At 34.2% G+C, this 18,953-nt stretch overlaps 1 protein-coding gene across 16 annotated transcripts in view; it reads right to left on the reverse strand.

The window, feature by feature from the left end:
- The window catches only part of PHF3 (PHD finger protein 3), a 51,033-nt gene that overhangs the window by 9,182 nt on the left and 22,898 nt on the right, over positions 1-18,953 (reverse strand). For 15 of the 16 annotated variants that reach the window (XM_041410712.1, XM_041410713.1, XM_041410726.1 and 12 more), the window contains 8 exons: positions 8,228-8,552; positions 7,015-7,192; positions 5,343-5,493; positions 5,062-5,218; positions 3,919-4,035; positions 1,788-1,919; positions 1,239-1,371; positions 550-742 (listed from right to left, as the gene is read on the reverse strand). In XM_041410712.1, coding sequence (XP_041266646.1) covers positions 550-742; positions 1,239-1,371; positions 1,788-1,919; positions 3,919-4,035; positions 5,062-5,218; positions 5,343-5,493; positions 7,015-7,192; positions 8,228-8,552 — 1,386 coding nt within the window. Of the gene's footprint in view, positions 1-549; positions 743-1,238; positions 1,372-1,787; positions 1,920-3,918; positions 4,036-5,061; positions 5,219-5,342; positions 5,494-7,014; positions 7,193-8,227; positions 8,553-8,677; positions 12,243-18,953 lie in introns of all 16 variants that reach the window. The other variant, XM_041410725.1, reaches the window with a different exon arrangement.

Raw genomic sequence — 18,953 nt, forward strand, 5'->3', positions numbered from 1 at the left:
GAAAATGAAGAGAGAGCTGACAGCAAATACAGCAAAACATCAAACAAGCTGCTGTTATGCTGTTACCTGCCATTTCTAGAAAAGCATTACTTTGGAATTTGAAACTAGCCTGATTTATCAGTGTAAATGCTCTGTTTAGAGCAATATCAAGTTCCTTGAATTTATATATACGCATATACAAAGACACACTTATTTAAATGCAGCACTATATATACACTACGTGCCTTAACAGCAAAATACAATATGAAATTTATATATTGATTTTTTGTAACTCTTTTTAAACCTTGCTGCACCAGAAAATATTGGCTTTTTGGGAAAAGTAAACTATGTGGTAATTAGAAGTTTGCAATCACAGCAATATACGTAGTGTTATGTATATAAATGAACAGCATTTACTTCAGCAGAGAACTCCATTCTAAAAAGGTGTACGACTTCAAGTACCCAAATGGATTAATGAAACGTGACTAAAAAAGTAGCTTTAGACATAATAGCTAAACAAGATTAATAAGGTCTTTCATTTAAAAATAATGCTTCTACAGCTTATATTACTTTGGGAGAGGTGTGAATGACTTTGATGAGTCTTGCTTATCATCTTCCAGTAATTCTGAAGCTAAAATACTTGACGTGGAGGAGAGTGCGTCCGCAATGCTCTCTGCTTCATTGTCAGACTGCTTCCGTGCAACCCCAACAGACACCTTCACCTTCTTCCCTGACAGATCATCAGTAGGTGGTGCCATTCGGCCTGCAGAAAAGGAAGCACAAGAGGTTTCATTTTTTGTTAAAGAAACAAAAAGAGGACTTCCTCTGAACTTCTCTGAACACAAGGAAGATACACCAAAAGTACTACATATTGCCACTGAAGTGGGATAAGATACATATTTTACACATTTACATCCTGTATAAATTATTATATTGTGTATGTTTATACAGTACTAAACAAAATTTTGCCACTGCAATGGTATAGGATAAACAAATGAGGAATCAACAGTAGTAACTCAATCCACCATAGGGATTGCACGCTCTGAAGATGTTTTTTTAAAAGAAGACAAGTTTATGCCAATAGACTATCCTTTTAATAGTCTCTTTTGTAAATTATGAAGCAAAACATTCCTTCCACAACTTCATCAGCAAGCTAAGTAAAAACCCATATTTATTTAAATTCTTGAGGTATATTGAGATTTATGACTGAAAATTATAGAAGTACCATCTATTTATTTTCATGTGCTTTCCCAAATTACCTATGCAGATTTTGCAGTTTAGATCGAAGAGATGATTTTTATGTTGACTTGTGGTGTCTGGAGATGCAGATTCATTTATTTCTTTATCCTTTTCAGCTTCTTCTGACTTCTCAAACAACTTTGTATTAGGTTCCTAAGAAAAGTCAAACACATATTCAGTTAGGCTTTTTTAATCCCTCTGTTAATATTCCTAACATTGTTCTAAAGTTTTAAGGTGTTTTCCTCCCTTCAGACATAAAGCTCTTCCTTCAGCTACATAGCCTAAAATGCTACCAAAAAATCTTCAAATTCATTACAATAACTAAATTGGTACTCTCAAATATATTCAGGTACCATTTGGAATATCTTCTAATTTCTGCTACTGCCAGAATTCATACAGTCACAGACACAACATAGAAGAAACCAACAAAATCACCAGGCCAAGAAGTTAGTAAAGATAAAAGAAAAACTATCAGATAATTATAGACTTGAACAACAGAATCATAAACAAAACACCTCACAACCATATTGCCTATGGTACACACTGTAGTGCCATGGTTTCTTTTCTACCTGAATTTCCATTACTTCCTCTTGTTCTTTCATTGGCGTCTCACTTTCAATTTCTATTTCTCCTTTGTGAGTAATTTTTGTGATAGGTCTTCTTTCAACCTCCCTCTGCTCTTTCTCAATCATTTCAATTGTCTGTGAAAACAAGCAGCTATGTGTAATTATTCCCATACAGTAAAATTTGAAAATCCAGAAATATAAGAGAGAACAGTATTGTAATTAGGAAACCGTCTAGGAAGAAAAGTAATACATTCTTATTTTGCAAGTATCAAGTAGTTTCATAAAGCAAACATGGAAGCAGCCTAACTTCTCCTACAGCATAGCAGCAAGTACTTACCAGGCATGCATTTAAATAAGTTATAAAGCAAACCTTCAACACTGAATTAAAATACGGGTAATTCTGATTTCCCAAGAGCTAAAGAAAAACAATGCATCCATTGTTTTCCCATAATAATAGGATACAAATATGTGCAAATTTGTATAATTTTTCAATATTTTGGTTTTTAGTACATAAACCTAATGCTTCACCTCAAGAAAAAAACATAAAGGTAGTTTTAAAAGTAATGGAGATACTAATTCCAATAGCACTGCTGCTTTGCCTTCTTGCAATAAAATAAAATATAATCCATTATTTCTAATATTGCCTCTTAAAGAACATTTCCATTTCTTACACCAGGAAGGGGTTGTGTTGGCTGTGCCAAATATCTCAAGCCTAATTTACTAAGGAAACAAGAATTCTATGATTGCTTTATCTGTCTGAAAAATACCAACATACTTCTGAAAATCCTGTGGAAATAAAAAAAAAATTATTAAGTAGCAGTCTCAATACCTTGCTTAAATAGTAACATGAAAAATACAGTCAAGTGATCGCTATTTGTTTTACATGTTTCTAGAAATTTTGAAGCATTTCTCGGAAAAAATTAGGACCCTTCAGCAATTTTTTGAGCAGCATACACTTTTTTGGGAAGATATTTCTCATAGCAGTGGAATTTTATTTTGCATGTTCTCTTTTCAGAATTTCACTGATGTTTATAAAAATAAATATAAAAAAGTTCCACTACAAAAGATGGGCTTTGGATAGATACAGAATAAACAAACTTTTCATTCTTTCTAGGCCTTTGAAACAAGATAATCAACAAGTGTTTTTTCCACAGAAAGTAGCAAGAAGTTATGATTCATTAACAGGTCTAGCCACAATGTGCAATGACAAGGTAAAAACGGAGGAATAACTACTATTGCAAAGCACACTGCAGTTTCTAAAACAGCATCCCACTCTACTAAATTAGTTATTACCAAACATTTATTCTGAGCACACAGATGAACTTACAATACCCAAACATTGTGCTTTTAGGTTTTATGATGTGGAATATAAATACCAAAGATCTTGTCAACATTAAATCCAGATTTTGTAAACTAGAAAATTTTTAGTGGCCATTTCTAAGCAGCTGCATTTATCGTCAGACTAAATGCCCAACAAATAAATCGAGCAATGTCTAACAAAAAGGAATTTTCTATCAAAATAATACAGGTCCTCTTATTCCTGTTTGTCCTTCTAAACTCTCAGCACAGAACATAGAGTGACTTTCTGCTTTGAGAAGTCATGCCTAAACTAACCTAGTAAACTTCCTACACTTTCTTGGGTTTCTTTTGCTGCCTGTTTTTTTTGTTCGTTGTCCCTTTAGGCTGCTTTTCCAACTGGCAGATCAGGTCTTCAGCTCTGGATTTACTTCTTGGGGAGTGATTTGTAACACTTCAGCAGTAACTTAGAAACAACACCAGTTCGCTTTGGTTTGTCCAATATCTGTTTCTCCCTCTTTAAGAAACTGATGTTTCTAAAGCTCCAGCAACAGCTTTAAAATCTTGTGGAAAATAAGGACAAAGAAAGAAGAAAGAGCCAGCAGCAACAAAATTGCAAGGCAAAGGAAAGTATATGGTTTCCTCCCCTCAGAAACTGACTACACTCCTTTCACTTCTGTCCTACCAACATCTTTGGGCTTTGAGTACTAAATTAATTACAGAGATCCTCCTGCTTGGTTGCAACATCCATTCTGCTCTTTTTGCATAACTTAACCTGCAAACGGAAGTTACACATGCTTAGGCTGTCAAATAAACAACGTAAATTGACAAATCTCACATGTCTGTTTTCTCTCTGTCTCCAAGCAGCCAGCTCTTTGGAAGCCAGTTCTTCTGGGCTCATTTTTATTAGATGATCTGGAGTAACCTCTCCTTTCAATACTTTCTTAAATAGTATCTAGAAGAAAGAAGAAAAGCAACTCTTGCTATCAAGACAAAAATAGCTCGCAGCAGGAAATAAATCAGAGAAGTTACATACAACATGCTCTGTACAGCTAAATTGAGTGTGTGGGTTTGTAATTATCTCCAGGAAGCAGTACTAAACTTAATACATAAAAAGCTTAATTCCAGAGCTCCATTTATTCTACATAACAATGTATCCACATATACTCTTAATGATTAAATGTATAATTAAATGCTGCTTCAAAGGAGTAAGAGTTTATGCCCACTGCAGCAGTAACTCAGTTCACTGTTTTTGTTTTTAAAGGTGCAAATCCTCTGCATTAAACAACAAAGAGAAGAAGCCATCAAAGAGGTATCTATGCTTCTTGACTAAATGAAATCCTAGGGTAAAAAAAAGACAACCAACTACATTAGCAGTATGAGCAAAGAGAAAACAGAAGTTAACTGTAAGATAAAAGTTAAGATAGAGGTTCTCACAATTGGCTAACTGTAATGGCAAAATACTATAAACAAAGTAACTTGATCTGAATAACTGATAAAGGACAAAAGGCAGAAGCTGAGGAGGTATGATGATAAATAATGGGCTCATAGAAAGCAGAACAGAGAGTGAAGACCAAGCTTGAGAAATCTGGGTGTTAAAAAGCAGAGTCAGGAGATCCTGGACAGAAAAACAGTATGTGTAGTAAACAGCAAAGAATTATGCGGGAGACAGGAATATCTAAATAACGTATCAGTGGTAAAGAGAAACAAAAAACTAGGCAAGCTACATCTACTACAGTTTGAAACCAAACAAAAAAACTGTATGCGGGGAGCAAGTAGTTGGAGAATTAATGATGGGGAAGAACACAGAGGACATTCAGTGCCCAAAGAACAAACAACATCAAGAAACTATGGAAACCTAAAAAAACCCAAACTGGTTAAACTGCAGGAGGATTGATAATGTTCCTAGACTGAAGACTGTTCCTTTAATCTACAACAAATCAAGGATTTCTGCAAAGAACAACAGACAAATCACACATACATTATTTTTAGGATCTTTGAGATTGAACATTAAACTCCTGTATTTGTTCTTATACTTCGCATCAGTGTCTCGAAAAAAAGAAAATAGCTCTCTTTCAATCCTTGTGGCAACTTTTGCTGCTCTCTCCTCAGGAATCTTTAAACTGGAGTCTGTCAATCTATAAGAGAACACAATAGCAAAAATTACAAAATGCATCCAAATAATTAACAATTTCCTTTGCCTTCCAAAGGAAACTATTTATAAATACAAAATAATAATTGAATTTCTTAATATATCTTTACCTTTTCATAAGAATTTCCTTAAGAGACTGCTTAACGCTTTGTCTTATCTGATCAGCAGAAGGCTTGGAAGCTGACACAGCTGGCAGGTGTGTTGCACTAATGGATCCTTTCTCGTTTTTCTTTTTCTTGATTTCTTGTTTCTCATGCACACCTATCAAAACACAGTTAAAAACTGTAAAATACTCAAGTAGGTTTGTTTAGAAACTTTTGCTGGTGATGGAATTATTTTAATGAAATTTTATTTTTAAACTGCTAAGAATTGATCCTCAAGAAAAAGGACTGGACCCCTAGGATGGATGGTTTGTGCTTGGTTGCGGTTTTTTTCTTCTATGGTTTGGATTTTATGTTACTTAGATTAATCCAGAACAAAAACTTCCTTAGCAGAAACAGGGGGTTTGCCCTTTGATTTGCATTATTTTCATTTACACCAAATTAAGATGACCAGTGCTCATTAGCTTGATCTTAAGTATGGTTTTTGACTCTAAATTTTGTAACAGCATAGATTCATTTTTCAATGAATAAACTAAGAAATAATATAGTATGAAGCACATATAAGCACACTAAGCTTTACTTTAAAATACCATTTTACATTAAACTTGGCATTTCTGCATCTGTTAGTCATCAAAATTATTTCAATTATAATAATCACATCTTCTGATTCAGGTAACACTCAAGGTCATTATAAGGTTTCTGTCACAAATAATTCAAATAATGGATAAGTCTAATCAAACTAAAATCATTAAAGAAAAATTACTAATTTTCAGAGTCAACTGAAAGCTCATTTGTGTCAGCATGTGAACATGTCACTAATTTTGAGCAGCACCCTTCAATTCAAGGAAGAAATGGGAACTAAGCAATATTAATTTTTTCAGTTTATAGTCAGAAAAAACCGAACAAATTGAAGACTGATAAAGATTTCTAGAATGCATCAGCACTGGCAAAAGACCAGAAGAGCTAAGTTATGGATTTTTTAACAAAAATTCAAAGCCTGAGTTTCAGAGTAAAAGACACAGTTCTCACACAAAATCTCACTAGCTTTGCTGCTGAGATTTCAGTCCCAAATAACAACAACTTCACATTATAATGACCTTAGAAGAAAAATACTTCCTGGAAGGGAGCTGGGGAGAGGACAAATTTTGCTAGGAGGGTAAATATGTCCCTTCAACCTTTCAAATGAAGTTTAGATGAAAATCTGATGACACAGCAAGTAATATAATTCCTCTGAAATGAGCTGACAAAATTGTCAATTTATTAATCATTATCAAAAGACATCAGTAAGTCAAAATATAATTTATATAGCAATTAAACCAGTTTTATGAATACAAAGCATTACATAGTGTTTCACAAAAGTGTATTTCAAAGTCTCATAGAATGTAAAATAAAGTTTAATACAGAGATGGCTGTGTACTTTTTCTCCCACTTTTGATCATGTGAGCATCCTCTACTATTGAAACAGGAAACATACATCTACCTAGGACACATCTACCTACTAAATAAAACTGAAAAAGAAATAAGAAATAAAGATCATAAATGTTACGGAACAACTCTTCAGATCATCATCACGTCCAGTATGGAACATGATTTAAAAAACTGATGTTATAAAGAAAGGTATCATCCTTCACTGTACACAGATGTGAACTGCAGCCTGGAAGACAACCCCAAACCTTGGTACCTGATTTTGTGGACCTTTCCATTGTACTAAGGGATTCTTTAGTTATTTTTTCATTTTTATCTTCAGGGGACCGCCGAGGAATTGCAGTAGTTTGTGATCCTTTCCGAGCAGGAACATGCTGCCCTTTCTTAGTATCTGAGTCTCTGGACTCTGGTAAATTCTTCCCATCCCCAGATTCCTGAAAGAAACATTTACACATGTTAGCATGCTACTGAATGCTATAATCAACCTCTACATAATTATCACATATTTTCACCATTTTTTTCCTTTTTACACTGTACAATGTATCCCCTGGATGTATGTGTCACCATATAATTTTCTAAAGAATTACTGAACAATATCCCAAATTACTGCCAAGCATTGCTTAACAATCTCTTTTAAATATTGGCTCAAGATACAGCACAGACAATTTGCATTTAAGCTCCGTGTTGACAACCACTAAGTTTGCAGTTATTTTAAAAAGTCAGGGATACTGATGAACATCCCTTAACCAGATTTAGCTACATAGGTCACTGATGTTTTGAAAGCATATGTACATTAAAATTAAAAAGAACAGTTCACATTCCAGAATTTCAACACTACCACTCAGAAATAAGACAGGCTTACTGATGATTACATTATCATGAGTATGACATTATATACTAACAAACTGAAGAATTGTCTCAATAGTCTTTGGAAATGATCCTTTGGTTAAAATTAGACACAAAAAGTAGAAAAACCCCAATAAAGCACTAGCCATTCCTTTCTATATACAATCTGAAATAAAAGCAATCAAAACTCAAATACTATTGTTTTGTTTCCTACTGTTTATCTGCAGCTTATAACACAGCAAATTGACAGATGTCCTATAATACATTTAGAAATCTGAAAGAAATATACATTAGATTCTTCACCATTTCTTTGTACCTCTGTATATAAACCTACATATAGGTTTATATACACATACAGGAATAGGACTTCAGTGATATTTATGTGTCACTTCCAACTCAGGATGTTCTGTATGCATATGATGTGAACATATCCCTGCTCAATATAGGAAGAGTTTAGCAATACCCTCTTGAAAGAGTCAAGCCACTTAGAAAATAAAGTAACTTTGGAAATAATTTAGATTCAGAAAGATGTCTGAAACATGGTCTATTAATTGGCAATGGCACAGGCAGAATCCTTATAACCCCAGTAATTGAGAGAACTTCAAACATTAAATAAGACTCACCCGTCTGAAGATTTTGACTTTGTGCTTCCCAGTGTCCTCCGTTTGCTTCGTTTTTTCAGTCGTTGTATTTAGATTACAAATAGGCGTTTGCTTTGACACCCCCACTTTTTCACACTCAATTGCTTTTTCTTCTTTATGCTCAAGTTTCACTTGAGTATCTGGTACATTTTGATCAAAACATTCCATTTTTTTGTCTTCTTCAGCACAGCATTTCACACACACATACTCTTTATCTTCTTCACCCATCTGCTGTGCTTGAGAAAGGCTCAGTCCAACACAATCACCATGAAACCAATCATCACATCTACCACAACCTACCATAAACCTGAAAACAAAGTAAGATATAAGTCAGTGGAAACTGTGAAAGAAGACTATGAAAGAAGATACTGCACCTTCAGCAGGATATATCGTAACTGTTTTGATTTGTGCATCTCAATTATTTGTTCTTACCCAGTAAGTGATTTTCTTTGATGCTTTACATCCATCTCCAGCCTTACAACATGGTATGATCTTCCCAAGAGGTGTTTTTTTTGCCTTTTTCCTTTTTACAGTAGTCCAAGAGACAAACCTCACTGTGTTTGTGTAACTTGCTTCCAAATCCTACCACACTTTTCAGATTAGTATAAAAGTTCTTATGAATGTTAAAAAACAAAACCAAAAATACAGCAAGTCTCAGAAACAGTAAATTTGTTTGAAAATACTTGAAAATTTTTCTTGCAAAATATCCTTGCTTGCCTACAGATATGATTGTCATCATTCATCAGAAACCCATCAGCAGCTGCAATCTTCCACAGCAGTATGAGGTGTTTTGACAAACATAATGGGCATATCAACCCATTCTAAATTAGCTGGTTTTTTACATCTCATTCCTTAGACCACCACTACTAAATTACTTCTAGAAAGTTGCTTTTCATTCTCTTTACTGGCGAATATGGGGCCAGGAGTTTGGCTTCCAAAACCACCTGTCCAGCTTGCAGTGATTGTTTTCTTTTAAACATGGTACATGCTTCTGTGCTACTCAGCCATTTTATTCAGAGCTAAGTTATTTAAAGAATGCTTCAAACACTAAAATGACTATCTTTTAAAGGACACCCTTCAATTCACAACTCACTTAACTGCATTATTTTAAAAGGAGAATCAACTTTAGATACAGATAGTACTTTCAAAGCATTGTGAAAATCACCTGGTCTAAAATAAAAGCATAATTTCTGACTGTTTTGTGGAAGCATTTTGAAAACTTCATCAGGTATCACGAACACCTAATTGCACTGATAGGTACAATTTCCAGTTCAAGTATTTGGGAATGATGTAGAATTTCAAAGTTTCTCAGGCTAAAACCCAACTACTTCAGAAGACTTATGTGGTAGGAATTATTTTTTACAAATAATGAACCTAGCACCAGGGAACAGCTTTCAAATTATGTAGGAAGATTTCTTGCGATATCCATTTACAATCTCTTTCCCCTTTCAAATTTTTGATGTGGTGGGGAGCGGGGGGGATTGCTCATTGGTTTTTGTGTGTGGTTTCGTTTGTTTGTTGGGGTTTTTTTGTTTAATTTTTATTTCTTCTTTTCATTTTGTTTTATACTTACATAAACTATATTCAAGATATGCACTTTAACATATAGTCCAGATGAAGAAAATCCAAAAATACTGTAAGTGTATTAAACAAAGCAGAAGTTCTTTGGTAACACTAAAAAATTATTTACTAAATTCCTAGGTTTTGAATTTCATAGAAGACAGACCTGACTTAAAAAGTAATTCACAACAACTTGGTTGTTTCAGCAATATATTTAAGAGCTAAACACGCTGACCTGCAAACCCTATTTTTTTAACCTAATATCTTATAGATCTCTTCCATAAGGTGATTCTAAGCAAAATGATACCTAACTTAGGTATGTCCCCACTCGGGCTAGGATCTGCTATCTGCTGACTTACCTACTTCGTGGAACCATATAAACATTACAGGATGTGCTTAGAGCAACTCTCATTCTCCAGAACTGTAAATGAATGTCCCAGGTGGCTTGATATAGGTATTGTATTCAAACTACTGTTACCTCAGAGATGAAAGCTCTTATTAACAGCAGACATTTGAAACAAAAGCAGAAAAAACCCGTGTCTTTATGTTCTGTCCTTCTCTATTAAAAATATGCCAGGATTAGATTCTGCTGAAGAAAATATTTTGATGCAAAATGAGTCTGAGAAGTTTTAGAGGTCCATCAGATTGAGAAAAAGCCTATGACGATCATGTTTGCTAGATTTGAAGAAACTGGTTTTTAAACTCGTTCGGGAAGAAAAATATTTTCTTATTTTGAATTTTCTTTTTTGAGCTGCAAGTACATTAATAGTATTACTTGTCACTAGCAAACAGTATCTGCCCATCTACTTCATAATTTTAATTAGAAAGGCAGAGGTTCCTTCATTTTTTGTCAGTACCTCAATCTTTTCAGATTCATGTTCCAGCAAATTGCAAAAACAAGATAGGTAATGTTAGGGCACAGTTACTTCTGATGGTCTCAGCAGAGTAATACCACAGCATTTATAAACACAACAGAAAAACAAGAAAGAAGTGACAGGACTGCTAGACAAAGCTCACTGCTCCTTTCTGAGAGCCTGGAGCCAAACATGCATGGGCAGAAAATATAAGGTGAGTGCCTATTTCGTAACTGCAAGGGTCCACAGTGGGTGCTTTACACAGAACACGTCTTGTACCACTGCAAAAAAATACTAGTAAAGCTTTGGGAACAATGCAACTGGTCACAACAATTCCCCATGTGAGATTTTCTGCAAAAGCTGAAATAAAGTCAAACCACACAGCCAAAGTATCATGCTTAAAGGGCGTTTTGGTGTCTTAAGGAATTAATGCCTGTGGTTCAAAAATAAAAGGAAACCAAGAATACACCATCATGAAGCCACAACTGCTATTAATTGAATTTTTATTAAAATATACGTATTTTTTTCCTCAGTTTGTAAATTCATGCATTGGAGACTAACTTGCTATACGAGGAAGATGGATTGTAGCATTTAGTAACCAAAACAAACTTTTGACTCATATTTAGAAAAATGGGTATTTGCTGAAGAGATTAAACTAAAATACACAAGATGCTGCACACCTTCAACTTTAAATTGACAGCACATGGGATTTTTCAGCTTAGCTCACACATTTTAAGGTGGGTAATAGAGATGGTGTGTAAGTAAGGCACCAGGATAGGTATCCAGTATTAAATCTTTATTTTCAGGTGTATCAAATAAATAATAAAAATTTTAAAAGTCAAAAAACCCTACAATGAATTCAGCTCAGAAAAGATAATTTTTGCTAAGACTACACACCGAGAGAGAGGTCATTCAAGCATACTACTGAAGATGGAAGATTCATTTGACTTCATTCCAGTCTTCACAACAAGGTTTCAGTTACACTGTATTTTAACACACACAACAAAACTTCAAAATTCAGGATTCAGAAACCAAGACTACAAAAAGAATCAGGAAATGTTCACATCACCTGTCCTATGCAATACAATGTATTGTTTACAATTGTTTTGCTTAAACCTAGTTATACAAAATGGTAATAAAAATACTGGTGTTGCCTACCTAAAAAAAATTTCACTATTTCTACTAATTGGGACTTTTTTCCACACTAGTCAAATGCAATTCTGCAACTTTTGAGGCTGGGAGAGAACACACTGATTTTGATATCAGTAATTTAGATAATCCCTTTGACCATAAGGCCACTTTTACATCTCTGCCTGTTTCCCACATCTGCACACAAAATAACTATTATTTGCAGCAATTATGATTAGGTAATGGGCAATGTTCAAACTAAATAGAGGAGTCAAGAAAAACTGAAGCCTGGTTTGAAAGCTCAAGGATGTCCTTTTGCACAGCTGTTATTTTTGACTGAAGCAGTTCTGGTATCTTGGACTAGTAAAACATCAAAGTTTCTGACTGCAGATTGCTTCAAATCTGAAGTGCTGGACTTTTACCCATGTTGTAAGGCTGGATTGGAAGATGTAAAGCTGAAAGAGAAAGAAAAGTATATTTTAAAATATTAAATCATGCCACATTCAATGAAAGACTTGCTTTCATTGGACTTTAACATAAAAATATTTTTTGGAAGAAAAATTTAAAAAAACCAGACAGGTGACAGCACACAGTACTATAGCACATTGGGACTTCTGCATAGAGTATGCTACAGTTTCATTCCTTTAAAGAATCCCCTTGGTAGTCCACATGTCAGCATAAAAAGAGACACCTTAAAATCAGAAAGTAACAGATGAAACATAAAAAGAGACAGAATAATTAATACAAACCTGCCACAATCTCTCTTATGATTGGAATACCTCTTTTGGTGTGTTATTTGTAATAAATTAAACTCATATGTTAGATGAAAAACCCAGGACAATTTATTTTCTAAATATATGGACCACATCTTAAAATTACCCTCATATATTCAAGTTATGTAACAGCAGCAAGTTTCCAGAGAAAAGCATTAGTGTAAAATGGGCAGAAGCCACCTTACTCATGAAACAGCTTTTCATTGTAAAGCTATACTTGAGTAAAGCAAAATAAAAATCAGGAGCTGTCAAGAGTTATTCATCAGTGTGGGGCAGTAATCAGCATTTTAAGATTAATTAATAATGCATTGCCACAGAAAATCATTTAGTTTCAAAACAATTGCTTCTCTTTAATCCTCTATGTTTGTGGTACATAGCAATTGGGAAAAATACCACAATAGGACTCAAATCTTAACCCAAAAAACCTCAAAAAACCAAATAATCCAAACCAAGCTATTTAAAGTAACACCCTAGTCACAAACTCACCTAACAGGAGTAAACCCACTGCTCACTTTTTAAAGACTTCAGTATTCAAAGCAAGTCTCCCATCTGCACTTCCTCCCTTAACGGCACTATTCACCAATCTTCTACAAATCTGTTGTAAACTTGCATTAACATTTCAACTGTTTCTCTGCTGCACTGATGCTACAGTCCAGCCAGTGTTAAAGCAGGGACAAGATATTCATGGCATGGCAGAGATATTCAGCTTTAGCAGAGTGTATGTTCCACATCAGTGAAGCAGCATGGCTTGATACAAAGCTCAAATGAAATACGGTCTGTCAAAAAAAATCTGCACTTCACAGAGACATGAGCAATTCCACTTGCTTCCTTTTTGACAAAGTCTAATACAAGTGAAATGATTCTTCAAGTTCTGATCTTCTAGAAAAAACCCACAAACCTATCTCAATCACTAGCAGCAGATCTCTTTACATGGAATTTGCAGCATATGAAAAAGATACTGCAAACTTACTGCCTAAGTACTAAATTTCAATAACCCACATTTTACGCCAGAAGTTTCTTCTTTCTTAAAGGCATAATTTTCTTTGCTATTTAGATTACAGGAACCCCCTCCAAAACGGAAGCAGCAGGAAGACAAACAACCCTATGCTTTTTGAATTAAAGATGAATTAATGAAACATCCCAAACAGCAAAGCCAAAACCACAGAATTTCCCCAAAACCCTGAAAATAAGAATACGTTTCCTAATATTAATTACCAACCTGCAGTAAAAATTATGCATATATGTACACACATATATACATATTATATATAATCATTAAGGCAAGCTCCATTACCAGTGGATTCTACGCATGTTGCACGTTGTAGGATAAGCATCATATGCTTTATAAACTGCATTTATAAGCACTTTGTATTTATGCTTATCTTTTATAAAACTATTTTAGACAACTTATGGTATCCATTTGCTTGATCCCTTAATGCCACAGGTATTAATAATAATCCTGCCAATACTGCAGCATAGTAACATAATCCACAAAAAATCTACAAGTACAATTACGTAACCGTAAATAAAAATCACAGTGGAGTCCTTCCCTTTGTTAATTATACATTACAATGTTTTGTTTATACTGTCATTCAGTTTTTCTACAGCCGTGGGTGGAAAAGCATGATAGCTTTTAATGTTGCAAGGCTTTTCACAGAAGAAAGCAGTAGCAGAGGTAGAAAATTTAAAAGCATCATCCATTACTATAAATTGATGACATCTTGCATAATCTGCTGCTTAACACACTCATAATATCTAATGGATGTTTATTAGAACTCAGGCACCATTATTATTCTAATTACTGTTCCTTGTGAAGAATGTTCTCACAACAAATTGTTTGTTGTATACTATCCACTGATGCCAGGCATCAGCACCCTAAAAAAAGTATGCATGTGTAATTCACAGATGGCTATAAGTTTGGAGTCTGAAGCTCCTTTCTCAACCACTCTCTTTTGCCTGCGCAAAACGCTTGATAACCCGGATCCACTATAATTTACTCACATTTAGCACTATTTTTAAAATACAACTCGCCTAATAATCTTTAATATGGATAAAAATGGTTTGCAGTTTGCATCCATCAGCCAAAGTACTTTTCTGTACTACAGTTCCAAAGGAACTTCTTAGGAATTATATTCCTAATATAAGCAAGAAATCAGGGATACTGCACATCTTTGCTAAATTAACTTCAGCACTTTCCAATTAACTACCTTTTTACAACATACTAACTTTTCCTCGATATTGCTTTAATATAGTTGAAATGTGGGGGGCAAGAAATACCCTAAGTAAAATATATTCCTGTATCACTTCATTTTTCTGTGAGGTCTGAGGTCAGTTTGTGCCTGACCTCTCAAACTGGATTATCAAAGCCCAAGCAACAACAAAACAAAACCAGAAAAAAAAAAACCCACAAAACAACACCAGAAGAGAATCCTCAAACTTCCACAGCCTATTAAAAAAATCTTACTTGGAACTGTTGAAACCAAGAGAAAGTCACCAAATAAAGTTACAAACTTGCTCTGTAATAATGTTTTCCAAGACATTTACTTAGAGTATCTCGAGTTGTATACAATGAATTATTCAACCAAAATTGATCAAACTTCTCGTTAAAGACAGACTACAGACAAGGGAGACACTCTGAAAAATGCCTGTTAGATTTTGTCCATTTGCACAAGTAAGGAACAAGTTCAGCCCTCCAGCTGCAGAGAATCTGAACATCTACAGTGAAAACCAGAGAAATCTTACATTAGCAGTTTTCTCAATGTCTGCAGAGCTACTATCTTCATTTTGCACTATGCCAAGAAATTACAAATTATTTTTAAAATTCAACTAACCTGAACAACCTTTAATCTGTCTTCTGGAAAAGTTAAGTATTGTTTGTGGCAAAGCTTAGTATTTTCAGCATCAATTGGATTCATTAGGAATTTGAGTAGTAACTTCAATCTAAACTTTTTCAATGTGATATGTATATCCATACACACTTTTCATCTATAGATAGATAAATGAAACATTTTGCATATGATTTATGTTATTAGCTGATTAGAAAACATCTGACAGCAATATGGGAACACGCTGGCAACATCAAACATGTTGAAAACAATACTATGAGTAACAACTCAAACCTTGAACTGAAAAAATACCCTTTCAGATGTGCTGAAAATTCCAAAACTGACTTGTGCAGAAACACAAGGTTTAGTTCTCATATGAAAGAGCAATTCTTTTTAGTTATGTAGGAAAGATACATCACAATACATCAAGCAAACAAGCTGAGAGAATCCTAAATCCAAACACTGACAACCCATTCTCTGAGTAATGAAAGTATATATATATAAAACAGCTATGATGGTTACAGCTTATAAACTTCAAGACAAATGGAAAAGAGAGCATGAAGTCATTGTTCAAAGCTCAGGTGCCAAACCACAATGATCTATTAACAGAAAGCAAGAAAGCAGTGTCTCTTACAAAGCAAGAAGTTATAACCTGTAAACTTTTTTGATCATGCAAAACTCATGTTCATAAAACAGAATTCCTGCTTTCCTAAAAACCCACTGTATGTGCAGTACAAGGTAAGCATACTTTGACTTTGCATGTGGCCAGCAAATTACTGCATGTATTTCTAAAGATATAAATTTACTCCATTTGCCACGTGCTGCTCTGAAATACAACAACAGTAAAGTACCATCCTTCTACTTCTGGTACAACAGGCAGAGTAAAATTACTCTGGGTCTGTGTAAGGCCTAAGCAAGCACTGACCTTTAGGAATTCTGTCACAAAGAAAGCTGATACCATGATTTCCACACATTACCTTCAACCTGAACTAATTCTCCAAGCTTGGTATTACAATAACAAGTTAGTGGATTTACATTTATTAGAGGAATACACAAAGATTCAAGTGACTACTACTCTGCATCCTGAATTTTAAATATATTACTTTACCATGACATCCTGCAAAGCTCTTGGCAAATTACTTCCCAGTTTGGGGCTGCAACTTCAGTTTAACTTCTTTTCCTATAAGCAATTTGTACCACGGCATTGAATAAAATTTCCAAAATTGAAATAACCATGGAGCTATAAACAAAAATGTTGTTTCAGATCTTAGCTCTGCCTTTAACATTTCTTGAACATACAACCATTTGACAGCATTTGTGATTTACACTTTCTCATTTTCTTTTATACAATGAGAAAAAAGGGTAAAAGTGACCAGCTAGGTGGTTTCAAAAGGGAAACAAAAATTTCTAGAAAAGTAATCCAAACAGCAAATTAAAATCCCCTTTTCATTACAGTAAATGTTGATCGTTTTGATGGGTTTCCAAGACTTCTTCTCCACTGCCCTGTACTATAAGTATTTTCTTTTTCTCGCACTAATAATTAAATTAGGACAAAATGCCAAGGCACAGGAGATACAAGTTTTGCTTCCTCTTGTATCTTAATGACAGCAAGTGAATCTGTAAGGTTTAAGTTATTTGTAGCACAAAACTACAAAGTAATCTGAAAAAATTAAAATTTTATTACTTACACTAGTAATGACAAAAAGTCATGCACTGACAGTCTCAAGTCTTCTGTTATTAGGCATGAAGCTCAATAGTGCAAGTTTCCTTATTCCACTACTGTGTCTCTCTCTCTGTTTTATATACAAAAATTCTGTGTTTATGTAAAAAATCTTTCTACATTTAGCAAATCTGATTATCTTCTGCTGAAAGCACTGGTTTGTATCAACAGTTTTGCTAGGCAGACATAAAAAAGTAACATAATTCCAACACAAATGCCCTAAAACACTGAAGACTGGCATTACAAAACTGATGATACCTGTAATTACCATCTGTGGCAACTCCTGGGCTGTCTCAATCCAACCTCGGCTGTGATTCATACACTATATTATTCTTCTGGCAGCAGTAAGAACTGGCAATGCAAAATTGGGTTTGCTGAACTTAATCCTATATTGCTGTGTATCCCTGTATCTTCTGTAATGCCACTTTGACTTTATAAACTAAAATAAGTAGATCTAACTGAGTCACTGCCACATCTTCCCACACTGGTTAGATCCATTTAGTAATAAAAATCAAGACTTTCTGAACTCTAACAAGACATAGAAAAAAAACCCCAAACCACAGAATACTAAAAATATTAGCAAAAACAGAAAGAATATATCACAAGTTCAAATCAAAGCTGCATTTTTAAGAGCTATCAAGTAGTTTAAATTACAAATATCATATTTTGTTTTAAAAATATCTACAGAAGCATTTTTTTTTATCCAGAAAGCAGCCTTTTTAGGATGTAAAAAATTCACTGAAATACAGGCTACTCATACAGTTTTACTGTCATGGAAATGCCTAAGATGACAAAAACTAAGGAAATGCAACCTGCTTAAAATTAAACACTCTTACAAAGACACAGATGATGAGAGTCTTAAAAATAAAAGGATTTTTTTTTTAAATAAAACCACAGGGAACTAAATATGAGCACCCCTTCAATCAGGTAATCCTCAGCAACCAGGCAGAGCAAACCTCTTATTAATTATTTTAGTAGGCCACAATGATGCAGTTACTGTACAGTAAATTAATTTTCACGTATTTGTTTTTCAAATATGATACAATGAGTCAATAAAGCTCAGAAGGGCTTCTTAGATACAAACAAAAGGCCAAAAAAACCCCTCAGGTGCCAAAGGTAATTGTTCCATATTTCTCTCTGATGTATGGAGTTCTAAAGCACAAACACTAAAAATTACTATTAAAACTTTCTCTCACATAAGCTAATCACAAATATCTTCAATTTGACATTAAAAAACCACAAACTAGGCTAGTAGTAGAACCACAACAAAAAATACTTCAATATTAAAACAGTATGTGTAATAAAGGAATTCTTATTCTTGGATTAACAGATCATTAGTGAAACCCAATGGTCTTTTTCAGCTCACTTACTGTATAGAAAAAGTTTTGCCACAGACGGGTATTATCAACTTCAGATGCAACTTCATTACTGTGTTTAAAGGCAATTTCAGATATGCCCACATGGAAGGTTTGTGGGTTTTTTTCATGTTCTTCTTTCTCTCCTCCCCAGAAATTACTTAATTACAGTTACATGAAACCTCATGGCAATGATTACACAAAGTGAAAAAAATCTCTGTATCTCTACTATTAGAATTGGACCTGTACCAGGTAAAAGTCACATGCAAACAACTATTTGATTTTTTTGGTTGACGGTGATCCTTCCACTTAAGAGGTCTCTAGAAAGAAGGAAATGACAACCTGGAATACAGATATCTAATTTCTTTTCTATGAAGAAAGTCAAGTTTAAAGTGCATAATTGAACAGCACAGAAAATATATATATTCATCAAAGTATGTACTCAAATAATAAAACATTTGTATTCAGAATTTTGGTCCAAACTAATTTCTAA

This window comes from Onychostruthus taczanowskii, unplaced genomic scaffold, assembly GCF_017590055.1.
Source record: "Onychostruthus taczanowskii isolate IOZ18803 unplaced genomic scaffold, ASM1759005v1 scaffold33, whole genome shotgun sequence".
NCBI classification, from domain to species: Eukaryota; Metazoa; Chordata; class Aves; order Passeriformes; family Passeridae; genus Onychostruthus; species Onychostruthus taczanowskii.